The 15,960-nt window shown below is 31.3% G+C and overlaps 2 protein-coding genes across 3 annotated transcripts in view; one reads left to right on the top strand and one right to left on the bottom strand.

Moving 5' to 3' along the window:
• Positions 1–14,667, bottom strand: part of LOC114333172 (paxillin-B) — a 289,103-nt gene extending 274,436 nt beyond the window's left edge. Inside the window, exon 1 of the mRNA XM_050650380.1 lies at positions 14,602–14,667. Within this exon, the coding sequence (XP_050506337.1) occupies positions 14,602–14,652 (51 nt within the window). The 5' untranslated portion in view covers positions 14,653–14,667. The remainder of the gene's footprint in view (positions 1–14,601) is intronic.
• Positions 1–15,960, top strand: part of LOC114333175 (uncharacterized) — a 412,711-nt gene that overhangs the window by 384,132 nt on the left and 12,619 nt on the right. The gene's annotated exons all lie outside the window — the stretch shown is intronic.

Here is a 15,960-nt window from a genome sequence, read left to right as displayed (position 1 = left end):
AGTATTTCATAATGTTTTATTAGTGGAGTCAATGAAGGTGGATATGAGTTATTACCTCAGATTTCGTTGAACCTCCATCGATTTTCATAAAAATTGATGAGTGGTTAAAGGATACCTCAAGGAACAAAGGTGACATAGTGCCAACTTGCGCTTTTTGCATTTTATGGGTGAAATACACCCCTTTTTTAAAAATTATTTTTTAGATTTCTGAAAGTGCAGTCACTGTAAGTTTTCACTTCCTATTTTGTTGAACCTTCATCGATTTTCATGAAAATCGGTAAGTAGTTAGAGGATACCTCAAGCAATAAAAGATATATAGCATCAACTTGCGCTTTTGCATTTTAGGGGTGTAATACACCCTACTTTTTAAATTGTAAAAAATGCAGATTTCCGCATTATGGCGCAAGTAATCTCGTTTAATTAAGAAAAATAAATATTTATTTTATATTTATGTGCATGAATTACATTTTTTTTAATTTTTAAAACCTTATAGTAACCAAAAATCCGAAAATTAACAAGTCGAAAATCACGAAAACCTTAGTCTTCTATATTTCTGAAAGTGTAGTCACTGAATGTTTTCACCCACGATTTCTTTGAACCTTCATCGATTTTCATGAAAATTTTTGATTAGTTAGAGGATACTTCAAAAAACAAAAGTGATATGGCACCAAGTTGCGCTTTCTGCATTTTAGGGGTGAAATCCACCTTTTTTTTTAATGATAAAAATGCAGATTTCAGCATTCTGGCTCAAGCAATCTCATTTAATTAAGTAAAATAAATATTTTTTTACATTTATGTGCATGATTTATAATATTTATTAATTTTTTAAACCTTATAGCAACCAAAAATCAGAAAATTAGCAAATCGACAATCACGAAAAAAATTAATCTTTTATATTTCCAAAAAGGCAGTCAGTGAAGGTTTTCACCCCTGATTTCGTTGAACCTCCATCAATTTTCATGAAAATTGGTAAGTAGCTAGAGGATACCTCAAGAAACAAAAATGATGTGGTACCAATTTGCGCTTTTATCCTGGGGGTGGATGTTACCCCTTCTCATGGGTGAACACTATTTTATTAAAAATAACCCCATAATTAGATAGAGGAGTAAATTCTAAGCAAACTTTCTTTTATCAAGTTTATAAGTTTTTTATTTAAACAATATTTCATAATTTAATAAAATATTATTGGTACAGTAAAACCTGACAATAACGGCCACTAAAAATAGAAAACAATTGGTCGTTATAGAAATGTGGCCGCTAATGCTAGGTTTAATTTTCCACAAATACATAAAATATAATTGAAAATTTATTTATTTTAGTAATTAAAGCAAATCTAATTAAATATAATTCTACAAACAAACGGAACATACTAAAACTAAATTCAATTTACTACAATATAAAACAATATCTATACGAAAAAACAACTACAAGAAAAACAGAATTTTTGTTTGTTTTACATTTTTTTAGATAAACGAAACATACTAAAACTAATTTAATATAGGTAATACATAATATAAAACAACATACTATAGCTACTACGAAAAATACGCTTATCACTAAAGTATCGTCGTGCTTCCATGCTATATTCAACAAAACCAACATGGTAGGGCTTTAATTAGATATCGCAAATCACTTTGGCTGATTTTGTCTGCATATATATTATGTTTGAGGAATCCCATTTTTTTTTGTGAGACTGGATATAGGACATTTCTCAAGTATGAATTCACATTCATGGTATATCGTTGCTATACAGGGATAATAATCTGTGCAATGTTATGGTACAGGCTACGTTAAATATGAAGTAAATGTGGAAGGTATACACTGGTTATTCATTTCAATTTAATTTGATTGTTTTTTAATCGTTTACAATATTTAAAATAATTAAAGACATAAAGTTAGGGATTTCAAAAATAAATTCAGTTCTCACTGGCAGGGTGGGAAATAATAAAGTGCCATACAATAGCATTTCATTACAATGCTCATTACAGGCATTACAGGCTGCTCCGTTTGAGAAAACTCATACTCTCAAACTTTGAGAAAACACTCATTCAGTTTCGACCAACCCTGTATTAGCTAAAATTAAACGTTTTGCTAGATTAATAATTTTTAACAATAATAGATTATATTAAAAATCACTTGAACATAAATTGATTTTCTGATGTCAAATCACTACAATTATACAGGGGGTGAATATTGCTATGAAATTTGAAAATAAAAACGTAATTATCTTTTAAACTACTTCGTATAACATCACAAAACCTGATATTTTAAGAAATAAAACATAGAGGAGAATCCAAAAATGTAAAAATATACAGGGTGTTCCATTAAACAAAAGATAATTTTGTTTCACCCTGTCAATATGGGTGGCCCTGTATATTTGGAAATGTATTTAAATTCTGATATTATCTATGCCCCAATCTCACCTAAATAAACTTTTTTCGTATCTCCTGCAACAAACGACTAATTGGACTTCCCACAACCTGTATACATACAAATTCTCCGCTATAAAATTTTTTCAAAGATAATGTTATTGGTTTTTTTAAAAGAACTCCGTTAAATTTTTAAAATATGAGATTTATCCAAAAACCATTACAAAGATAAGTAAAAGTTCTATAACACTGTATTAAACATAATTTTCTAAATCCTTTATTTTTTTTTAAATACAAGGTGAAAGGGCCCCGGTTACATGGTTCTCGCAGTAAAATTTAGGTTTTAAATGTTTCTATCTCGGCTATTTTTTGTCGTAAAAAAATATTAAAAAAAAAGAAAAATCTTAAATAAAGTTAAAACTAAAATTTTGTTCTCTACCATTTTTTAAGTATATCGAGTATTTTTGGAGTTATTATCAAAAGAAAATGAAATTCACGAAAATTTGAAAAATTCTAATTTTTTTTAATCGTATTTTTTTTCAAAAATATGCATTCTAAACCGATCAAAATTGTTGAAGTTATTACTCATGTTAAAATAAATAAAGTTTTAAATGGGTTACTATAAATTTTAATTTTTGTGGAAATGACGTATGTTTCATTTTTCATTCTTCCCTAAAAAATCTGAAAGGGTCCTCTTATTTCCATCATAACTTGCTTAATTTTGATGCTATCGACTTCTTATATAGCTTTTTGATAGTTACCTTTAAGTACTTTATTAAAATGTTTAATATCTATATTTAACAAAGTGCATCGTTTTCCTGTTATTTAAGCTTGAATACTAAGATTTGAGTACTCGCGGAAAAAAAATATACATTCAATTGCATATAACTCACTTTGTATATGTAATAAAGGATTTTTCGAATAAGGAGCTTATTTATTTTTATATTATCTTCGATTTTGGTAATAACAACTTTTTTGAAGAAACTTATGGTTTTTGAGTTATTTATGAAAAACTGCTTTAAAACATGGATTTTTTCAGGAAAAATCAAAACTTTTGATCTTTAATAACTCAAAAACTATTGATTTATTGAAATAACTTTATATATCAAATTTTACTTATAATTTGTCCCTCTATCGATTAGTGGTATTATTTTTAATAAAATAATTTCCACCCCCGAGAAGGGGTGGCATCCCCCCCCCCCCCCAGGGTAAAAGCGCAAGTTGGCACCATGTCACCTTTGTTTCTTGAGGTATCCTCTACATACTTACCAATTTTCATGAAAATCGATGGAGGTTCAACGAAATCGGAGGTGAAAACCTTCATTGACTCCACTATATAGTTTCTCTTATCAATATGGCTGAACCTCCGTGGGCTGTACCATCTGGGTGATTTGTGTAATATAATTTATACTTAGGTATCTTGAAGTAGGTTCTGTCTGTAAAATGGGTTTCACTTACTAGTAGTATGTCAATGAAATTTTGTTCCAGAAATAGTTTTATATCTTCTTTATGATTAGGAAGACCATTGGCATTCCATTGGGCAATTCTTATGAACTTAGACATTGTTAGTTTACTTTATTTACTAGCATGGAAATCATGTTGAGCACCATACTGTTTTGTTGCATTAGCTGGTTAAATAAATTTTTAAACTCTTCTAGAAATTTGGTAAGTATACTCGCTGTATCTTCGTTATTGTTCTGATTATTTGCTGCAGCTTGAGCGTAACTTTCATACTGATTCTGAATCCTGGGTTGTGTATATATTCTGGGTTGTGTATGTATTTGATTTATTGCTGGATTTAATACGTTCCCTCTGTTATGATACCTGTTATTAATATTATAAATTTTTTGGTAATGTTCACATCCTTTATAATTTGCGGGGTGATCCCCACCACATAATGCACATTTTGCTGGAGTTTCTCTAGTCTTCTTACAAGTTGTGGTATTGTGGGCTCCTCCGCATTTGACGCATACAAATGGTTTATTGCAATATGACTTGGAGTGACCGTACGATTGGCATCTCATGCATTGTATTATGTGATTTTTGGTTGTTCGGGGAGGTTCAATTTCAATAACTCTATTCTGTAGCCCCTTAAGTTATAAATATCTTTGTTATTTGCTGCCGGTTCGAGATCCACGAAGAACAAATTAAGTGGCTCTTTAGTAATTCTGTGTTGTGCATTTATTATATTTCGAACTTTACGACCCAGTTTTAGGAGTTCGTTTTTTATGTCCTCGGTGTTAGTAGAGTGGTGAAGGTATTTTATTACAACTCTATAGGCTCGATCCTGTTTTAACTGATATGTATGGTGATAAATGTTATGTTCATTAAAATATTTAACCATTTTTCTATATGTATCTGGCGTGCCACAACTTAATTTTACGACATTGTTAGTTAAACTTTTTGTATGATATTCTTCCCTTTCTGCTACATCCTTAATTTTTTGTACCATTTTTTGATAGTCTTGTACACCATGTATGAAAATTGGTGGAGGGTTTGCTGTGTTGTTCTCCTTGGGAGGGATTACTTCATTTTCTAGCGCTTCAAATCTATTTTCTGTTACAATAATATTTGTACTGTTTGAATTGTCTGTTGTTTTTCTGATTTTTCTTCTTTTTGAGCTTCTAATTTCTTGCCAATCGTTGCTGCTAGCTGGTTCGTTGTTTTCTTCCTCTTCTTCACTGGTGGATGGCAATCGTTGTAATTGATAATTTGAAGCAGAACTATGATATGTGATCGGCACTAATGGAATTTGTGTCTGTGGTAGTGGAGGGTACAAGTTAGGTGGCATTGGTTTAGTTGGTGCTGGTTGCGACATCGATATTAGATATGGCGTGGTTTGTACATTCATGGCTAGTTGACCTTGTGTGTTGACTTGTTGATACATTTGTGGGTTGGTTATTGAATTATTACTAAACTCTGTATTTATCCCGGATGGAAACATATTTTGAAAAATATATTTATCATCATTTGCGTACCTGTGTATTAGTTTTCCTGGACTGGGCTTGTCACAGTCCCGAACAGAGTGTTTTTTTGCTGTACTAAATTACTTCGATATATCGATACAAGAATGGACTGAACAAATTTTATCTACGTTAAATAATCTGTGGTTAAATCACAAAATTCGAAGAGAAACTTTGAATTATGTATTTAAACTTTGACAGTTATTTTGACAATATTGTAGTCTTTTTTTTACATCCATGAAAAAAAAATCTGCAATGGGTAAAATTATCACAGAATTAAATGGCAATTCCATTTTTGCAAAGTGGCCTCAAAATTTTTATCTTCAAATTTAACCTTCATTGAAGGTCCAGGATGACTTCCACAGTCCATTTCTTTACTTTTTTCCTAAAAACACAAAAAAATAATATAAACATTTCAGCTTTACAAATATAGTACTCATATAAAAATACTTACTTAAAACAGACATCCGGTAATTTTTATCGGTTAAGATTTCTGATGTGTGCTAGAAAAGAAAATATTGACAATACACACTACATGCTTTGACTAGCATTGTTATACCTACAAACTGCCCGAGAGGTACAGAGACACATTAACTTGTAAGTGGTGAGGTTACCACGAAATCCACATTTTGGGAATGCCCGCCGGTAAAAAATACCGGATCTCTGTAGTTAAGAGTTAAAAATATTTCATCAAAATAATTCTATTTCAACGAATTATCTCGTTAGTTTCATTAAAACATGAATACCTATAGTAAGATAAATTTGAAATAAATTAGTAAATAATAGCTGAATATTAGTTTATTGCTATACAGTAAGAGTCACCGTAGTAGACACATGGGTATGTACCTAATTGCTATACTTATGGGCTAATCCGGTCCGTTCTCAGATGTGACTTTCATCCCTGCCATGTTACTGTCTAGTCCTGTCGCCAGTGGGAGTACAACGGCCTCCTTAATTCAGATGGACTTACCCAAGTTTTTTTATGTATTTTGACCCGTAGAACACGAATTTTTTGGGTAACAGTCGATCCGGATGTCGATAAGATTGTTATAAACAAAGAACTTGAGGAATCACATAACAGCGATTATTCGCAAAACAAAACTTTTTTTGTATTTTTTGGGTCATTCTAACCAAAAAATGTGTTTACAAGTTTTTTCGTAGGATGCATAGTTTTCGACATAAACGCGGTTGAACTTTGAAAAAATCGAAAAATTGCAATTTTTTAACCCGAATAACTTTTGATTGAAAAATAAAATAGCAATTCTGCTTACCGCATTTGAAAGTTCGCATCGGTTTTGATTACATTTATTGCTAAAAATTAATTTTTTTATTGTTAAACAAAGCTATAAACACATAGTGATTGAATGATGTTTTCAATGCATTTCTCATTTGAAATCGAATGAGTAGGCGCGCATACATACAATTTCTACGTAGATTACGTACATTAAAACGCATGCATTGGGCACGGGAAACACTATGTGTTTATGGCTTTGTTTAACAAATAAAAACTTAATTTTTAGCAATGCAAATAATCAAAACCGATAGAATTTGACTTGAACTTTCAAATGCCGTAAGCAGAATTGCTATTTTATTTTTTATTCAAAAGTTATTCGGGTTCAAAAATTGCAATTTTTCGATTTTTTGAAAGTTCAACCGCGTTATCTCGAAAACTATGCATCCTACGAAAGAACTTGTACGACCATTTTTTGCTGAGAATCACCCAAAAAATACAAAAAAAGTTTTGTTTTGCGAAAAATCGCTGTTATGTGATTCCTCAAGTTCTTTGTTTATAACAATCTTATCGACATCCGGATCGACTGTTACCCAAAAATTCGTGTTCTACGGGCCCAAATACACAAAAAAAACTTGGGTAAGTATCTGAATTAAGGAGGCCGTTGTACCCCCCCCCCCTGGCGACAAAACTAGTCAAGAAACTATTCAAAATAACTGTTTTTCGATACAAAAAATACATTAGTTAATAGTAATATTACTCTGTTTCAAAAATAATTTTATTCAAACACCAAGAATAGTACAATACCACAGTACAATACTATAAAGCTTTTAAAACTTTAACAAAATGACAATTATAAACGTCAAAATTAGATCATATCATAATACAGCTGATCTATTATTTGTCAACTTTTTATGTTAATATTCAATTTCTATACATTTTCTAACGTCACTTGACATAAAAATAAACATTGCAACAAGTGAAAGGTCCATGACTGTAATAGCTCAATGTTCATATGTGTCTAGTAGTACAGTGGCGGCTACTGTCCACAAAACAATGATGTTCGCATCATGTTTAAAGCATATACTACCAACATTCGTCGGGGTATATTCTTTTTAGTATATGCGTAGTACAAGCATAGTATGTACCTTAAAAACATTCTAAATTTCATGTTCTTTGCACATACTTTAAAGAACATTCTTGTACCGAATATACTGAGCACATTCGTGTATGTAGTATCTCGGAATATTCGTAAAAGTTCATTCTTAGAATATACCTTTATCGAATATTCTTAACACATACTTATAAGTACATTCTTAACACATACTTATAAGTAGATACTTTTAAAATATTTTAAAAATAATATATATGTATAGGAAGTATAATATTATAGTCTTATAGATTATCAAGTTCGTTATTTTTAGCATAGTAATTAATAAAATTTATGTATGTCGAATTCATTTCAAAATTTTTTTAATTGTATGGTTTAAAAGGGTTATATGGTTATATAGTTATAAAAAAGTTTAAATTGTATTAACGTTTAATATTAAAAATTCGTTTTCATAATTGTAATGAATTTACCATTTCGAGTTTATCATGAGTAGGTATTTTTACATCCTCAGAATTTAGGTAGGTACATTTCAATACAGTTCAATATGGGCCATTCCAGCACAAAATCGTGCTAAAACCCACAACCAAAAGGCTTTGGTGTTGCCAACCGTCACGAAAGCTTTTTCCGTCAACTTACCTACCTTAAAAATTCCCACTTTTATAAAAAAAATCCCTCCTGTTTATAAAATCTGAGGAGATATGTTTAATTATTTTCAAATATTTTGATTTTTTAAATATTTTACAATTTGGACTGGAGCAAAAATTCCCTTTTGAGTTCACTGTTTCCCTTTATCACCTTTTATGTTAAAAATTCCCGCAAAAAGGGAAATTTCCCTCCGTTATTAGAGATAGAAATTAGAGATAGAAATCAACGGTAATAATATGAAAACGAAAACAGTCATTAAATTTAATCTATGCAGTGTTAAGGAGGAAGGCGAATGATAAAGTACTAGGACTAATAAGAACATAATACAGTGAAACCTGCCATATCCGGATCAATGTGGCGACAGACCGATCCGGATATGAAAAAATCCGGATATCAAGACCACTTCTTTTATAGTCTCTGAAACGTTTTCTCTTTCATACATTCCAGTAATCAACGCCGTCAATAACTTTCGTCGATAGACACGTTTTATAGATTCTATAGTACATTATTTCTCCATCTTTTAGTTATTTTGGGTCGGCATGAGAGGGTGCGTTGTCCAACAGCAGGACTGCTTTTCTCGGTTTAATTTCGGTAGATCCGGACGGTGCAGAACCGTTCGGATATGGGGAGGTCCGGATATGACAGGTCCGGATATGGCAGGTTGTACTGTACATAATCTCTTTATTTTGTTTGCGGTTCTTCGAAATAAAATATATTTTGGTATATAACTCAATATTACTTAAACAGTAGGTAAGTACATATAAGTATATAAATTTTAGTTACTTATACATAGTTTAGTTTAGCTAAATTTATATGATAATTTATATAAATAACTAAAATTTATAAATATGTACTTACTCTTTAAGTACCTAATATTGTAGAATGTAGGTACTAACTACATTCCCATATGCAATTAGAATATGTAAATATAATAGGTACTTGGTAGAACCAGTAAAACCTAAGATGAGATTAGGTGTTGCTGAAAACATACCTACTTCTGAGCAATATAGCACTTGATAGCACTATCTTGGAATATTTTTAAAAAGTATATTCTTCTCATACAAATATGTGCGGTAGTACGTTCTAAGTATATAAATAGAATGTTTATAGCACTTTTTTGGAACGTTCTAAAAAGAATATTCTTGGTAAATACTAAAAAAAGGTCTGCGGTAGTACGTTCTAAGTATATAAATAGAAGGTATATAGCACTTTCTTGGAATATCCTAAAAAGTATATTCCTGGTATATACTGAAAAGATGTGCGGTAGTACATTCTAAGTATATACATAGAACGTTTAAGTACTGTAATGTAGTATATACTCAGTATCTGCTCTGCACATTCGCAATGGTAATTGCGCATATTCTCAGTATATACTTTTCCTGAAAACTATGTTCTATGAATCTACCAAGAACATGAAATTGTTATGTGGGTGGCTACTGATATTATAATACAAGGTATGTATTCTACTTTCGGAAAGAAAATGCGTTCGGGAAAGTGGTTGTTTTAGCACGGCCGTAGAAAAACGTGTTTTTTTTGTTGAACAATGAACATATTCACTCGCAAATAACTCGAAAAGTATTGACGTAGTGAGAAAACGCTATAGAACAAAAGTTGCTTAGAATTAGTCAGTTTATATCCACTTCCGGACTTATTTTGATCGTATATTTTTTCACGCCCTATAAGGGGTGAAACTCACCTCCATATCAAAAGCATACATCGGCACAACCATTTTTTTTGACATGTTAGCTATGTGTATACCAAATTGTATGTCAATCCAAGCGGTTCTTTAAAATTTGGAGTAAAAACCGTGAGTAAATGGACTATTACAGACCCGTCGGTGAACGATTTGCTCAGTGTATCATAAGGGTATGAACGTACCGAAGATACAAGGATGTGCGCGGTGGAGGTTTACATCGATGAGAGGCAGAACATACCAAAGATACCTTCCCCGGTTATACACATTAAGAATTTGAAACGTGCCAGTGGGTTAGAACGCACGATGACATTCCAATGGTGGCTCAAGCAATCCCATTCGTGCGAACGTTCCAACCGCAGAGTAATAAAGGTTCCATATGATTGCCCGAGGTACCATTGGAATGGCATCGTGTGTTCTAACCCTCGCACGTTTCAAATTCTTAATGTGTGAAAGGAGCGTTTGTGTTTTTTACGGTTTCTGAGCAGTGGCGGCTCGTGACCTCAGTATGCGGGTAGGCTACACATATACTTCGGGTAGGCGACAAAAAATATCCTACAATTTGTAATAACTTTTGAGCCGTCTTGCAATACTAAATGTAATCTATTAGCGCAACGATGTGTAAAAATTGCTTTTGGAGCATCTACTTTAATTTTTGATTGTAATCCGTTTAAAGAGCCAGCCATTACACTTGCACCATCGTAAAATTGAGCAATTAATTTATTTTTGTAATCATATGGCTCAAGCACGTTTGAAATTAAACTATATAGAGCGTCTGCAGATCTATTCTCGCTAACATCAAAAAACCCTAAAAATCTTTGTTACCTGACCAACTTTGTTAACAAAACGGATTGTTAAAGTACACTGTGATTTTTCGGTTATATCAGCAGTATCGTCCGCTAGTATAGAAAAAAATTTACTTTCATTAATTTCTGTTGAAATTTCATTTTTTACGTAATCGGCAAGACAATCTATTAAATCATTTTGTATTGTTTTTGACAAACCCGTGAACACCCCTTCTATTTTTTAACATGATCCTGGATTTCCTGATCGCGTTTAACTACTAAATTAAAAATTTCTTTAAAATTACCCATGTTTGAAGAATTATGGCTCTCACCACGACCGCGAAATGCAAGTTCTTGTTTTGCTAACAGAATTGTAACATCATTTTCTTCAATCTCTTTCAACTTCTTCATTATACAGGGTGTTTCATTAATAATTGTCCATATAGTAACTGGAGAAACCTTAGCACAAAATACGAAGATTTAATCTAAAACACTTAAATAAAATATGGTTCCTTACTGAGTTAGAGGGTGTTTTATCTAAAAATTTAAAAACTATTTTTGCTCAGCATTTTAAAACTATTCGACATATCCTTTTCATAAAGTCCTCCTCAAACAAACGTTTCTAGCTTCTACCAGAGGCGTACGACAGGGGATAGTGAATGGTTGACTCTTCTCAAATTCTACGCCACTGGAGGAATTACTATTTTAGTACCATTTTTAGATTCTCCAATACTTTCTACGTAAATAATATATTTTTCATTGGTAACGATAAAGTCATTAGTTTTCGAGATATTTGAAGTTAAATATGAAACGGCACAGTTATTTTGATTAATTTATGATATGATTCATGTGATTAAAATTTAAAAATTATTTGTACCCACTACTTTAAAACTATTTGGCGTATCCTTATCATACTTGGCAAAAAGTGTAGGTACTGTACACCCTACTAAATTAAGATACATAAACAACGTTTCTAGCTACTACCAGAGACGTACGACAGGGAATAGTGGCTGGTTGATCCTTCCCAAATTCTACGTTACTGACGAAATTGCTATTTTAGTGTAATTTTTAGATTTTCCAATACTTTTTATTTAAATAATATACTCTTCATTCGTAACGACAAAATGATTAGTTTTCGAGATAATTGAAATTAAAAATGAAGCGACACAATACATTAATCAAAATAACCATGTCGTTTTATTTTTAAATTCAAAGATCTCGAAAACTAATGACTCTATCGTTACGAATGAAGAGTATATTATTTTCATAAAAAGTATTGGAGAACCCAAAAATTGAACTAAAATAGCAATTCCGCCAGGCGTAGAATGTGGAAAGGGTCAACCATTCACTTTCCCCCGTCGTACGCCTCTGGTAATAGCCAGAAAGGTTTGTTTAACATAAATTAGTAGTTTGTACAGTACCTATACTTCCTGCCAAGTATGAAAAGGATACGTCAAATAGTTTTAAAATGCTGAGCAAAAATAATTTTTAAATTTTTAGATAAAACACCCTGCAACTCAGTAAGGAACCACATTTTATTTATGTGTTTTAGGTTAAATCTTCGTATTTTGTGCTAAGGTTTCTCCAGTTACTATATGGACAATTATTAATGAAACACCCTGTATATCTTATTAGATAGAGAAATATGTCCAGCTAAAGCACTGTCAATAGTTTGTTTATTTTTTTCTAACCGTTTTAAACCTAAGCAATTGTTTAAATGTTCTTTCGAAGATTCATGTTTTTTTACACTAGCTAATAAATTTTTCAAATCTGAATTATCCCTGACTCACCCAAACATTTTACTTCAAATTTGAGAGCAACAGACAAGGCCAACAGAAAAGTGAATTTTTAAAATAACTTCCGCTTAGCCATTTATGATTTTCATACCATATTGTTTTAAATGATCTCGAAAATGGTCGATTGTCGTTTGTCTTATCTGTGGATAAAATTGTTAAATTTGGTAAAGGTCGGCCCATTGAAATAATTTCTGATCTTTCTTGATTTTGGCGCCTTGAAAAAGGCGTCTCGATCAAACTGCATATTACATCGTTTAAAATATTCATATTCGATGACTAAAGTTTTTCCACCAATAAAACTAACACACCTACGTTTCAACAACGTCAAATATTACTTATTTTATTTATGTATCAAATAATAATTTACACTCTTCGAATAAATTGATAAGTTAACAATTAACCTCGCTTTAAATTTTTAATTATCTATATAATCTAATAACACAATTCGTCAGTTTAACTTTAAATTATCCAAATTGTATTGAAACACAATAAAAATATAATGGACGACTGACAAATAACTATTCACAGATTTATTTGTCGTTAGTGAATTATTACTAATTAATATAAAATTAAAATGCCCTTCAATAGACCGATCTCAAATTTACCTGTTTATTATTCAGTTTTCATAAACAAATTTAAATTGTCCTACCTAGTTTTATTGAATACTTAACCTACTAATAACAGCCAAAATCAAAAAACAATTATTTAAAACAGTTTCACAAGACACAAGAGAAGCAACTGATAAAATTTTGTAGGTCCGGCTATAAGACTCTGTGCCTATCCGCCCTTTAAAAATCGTGGCCAGCAGACCTGCAGCAGGCCTTTAGTTCGCGTAAACAGAGAGATCGCACGTCAATTCAGTGTTGGTGTCGTTCTATTTCAGGCTACGTTTTCAAGTGCCTGACCAAGGAAGAATATAGAATATTATACAGTACTACAAGGAGCGTACAATAATTATAACTACGGAGAAAAATTTTTGGATATTTTTAAAAATAATTTGTATAATTTTTGTTATTTTATTGTAGGTATTGTGTCAAAATTTATAAATTACAATTTTGAAATAAGTAATTTATATTAATAATTTATATTATTGTACTACATTTGAAGAGGGTAGGCGGCGCCTACCTTGCCTACCCCGACGGGCCGCCCCTGTTTCTGAAAATTATGTACCTACATGAGCAACAGTAGTGACGACAGTAATTGCATGTCTTCAAGTGAAAAAAGGTGGATCATTTGTAATTCTTCAAATTGACAGTTTTCGGCTCATCCTATAAATAAAAAAGAATGTGTGTGTACTTTGTACGCACGTAAGAAGTTAAACTTCTATTATAATATAATTTCAACGAAATAATTATACCTACTTAACAGTTATAATACAAAAAAATAACAATAATTACCAAAAATGAACCAAATATTAAAATGCCAAATATTAAAAAAAAAAAGAAAAAAGTATGAATTGTCTGGGATTTGAACCTGCAATCTCGCGATTTTTTTATCTCTGGTCCAATGCTCTACCAACAAGGCCATCAAGCCGCATGCTACTTACCTTTCAGATATACATAATTATACATCACGGTGACAAGTGAAATATAAAAATAGATGTTTTATTATTTTACGCCCAAGGAAGACAAATCCAAAGACACAAAATTATAATAAAAAAACCTTTTAAACCACCTTTTTCAAATTCCGCAAGTTGTATTATTAATATTAATGTTAATAAATGAAATATAAATATTTTGACGTTTCACAATTTGACAATTCACTTTTAACTGCAGTGCCTTAAAATTTTTAAAGCACTAGTGCCTTAAAGTAGCATTTTTAACGCTCCTATGGAGTCCTAAAAATTGCATTTTTAACACGTTTGTAGAAAAATATATTTAAAAACACTAATATATTCTTTCCACACCTTTTTTGCACTGATACATACATACATTAAAACATTTTGAAGTATAACTTCAAAAATATAATATGAAAACTATTTAAAAAGGCAGTATAACTATTAACTAACCTTTGTTTGTTGTTTCTCTCCCACAAATTTTAAAACGCAACAACCATACATAACCAAACCGTCAACCGTCCAAACCACAGCTGTGCTACAGGAGCGCCTAAAGATACAGTGCGGCTCCCTACTTTGCGCATGCGTCAAAATATTTACAACGTTGTCATGTTGTTTACACATTGACATCGCCGGGAAATTCAAAATGCTAGGAATCTTTTATTTTGACAAATGACATAATATTTTTGTAATGTGAATATAAAAATAACCTATAAAAATAAAATTCTATTTTGTTTTACCCTTTAGACTAGTTGTCTAAGGTTTTACCTGTACCTGTAAAAGGGTATTAAGAAAATATAAGATCATTGAAAAGAGTAAAACGTTGAATTTAATTATTTTGTCAGTTAAAGAACAACATAACCATCATACAATATGGAAGTGCTATTTTAGGTTTAGAAGTTTTTAAATACTTTTGCATATTATGGGTATATAAAATGACACCATTGCAGAATCTTCAGTCAGACAGTAGTTGAAGTGCTGTATAATCAATCACAAATTGCCTCAAGAATTGTTATAGAAAGAATATTTGGTATTTTATGCAGAAAAGATTCCCCATATTAGTATGTGAAATGAGATGCAAGTTACCTTTTGTTTGAAGAATAATATCGGCTTGTATACTTTTACATAATATTGCAGTTGTTAATAGAGAAAACATTGAAATACTGGAAAAGGAGGATGCTGTTATTTAATCGAACAAGCTGTGGCAGTACCTACATTTTCAACCAGGAGCAAATCTAGTGTAACCTCGAGTGTAACTAAATGTTGTGTGTGTGCGTTTGTTTTAAATGATTATTCTCCATTTAACTCAAGCCTAAATGGTTCCCACATAACAATTTCATGTTCTTGGTAGATTCGATATTCAATATTCGATAAATAGACTATTGATTATGTATTTTAGAAAGGAACTACAACGTTAACGGGGTTTTATTGTTTCATATAGTCAATGGACTTTTAAATATGAAAAACCCGCGGAGTGCTACCATTTAAAGGGGTGAGTTTTTGAGAAAGGGGTGAATTAATCCCTAGGCACAGGACGAATTAGGGTGAGTTCTATGCACTTTTGGTACAAACACATCTGCAGGAAAATTGTTCCAGGTTAAATTTACTATCGAAACATTACATTTTAAAGTTAAAAATATTTTTTTTTACAAAAATATATTCAAAAGAAAAGCAAGAAAAAAAACTTCAATCCTTACTCTTTAAAATGACATTTAGTAGAAGTCTCTATGATTTATGATTTCCAAAATATGATTTTTCAAAGTTCGCCACTCACAGCGATTTTGGCCCATTTTCCTTGTTACTGCTCAAACA

Source organism: Diabrotica virgifera, chromosome 5, assembly GCF_917563875.1.
Source record: "Diabrotica virgifera virgifera chromosome 5, PGI_DIABVI_V3a".
Lineage (NCBI taxonomy): Eukaryota > Metazoa > Arthropoda > Insecta > Coleoptera > Chrysomelidae > Diabrotica > Diabrotica virgifera.
This window is presented reverse-complemented; position numbering and strand designations above follow the sequence as displayed.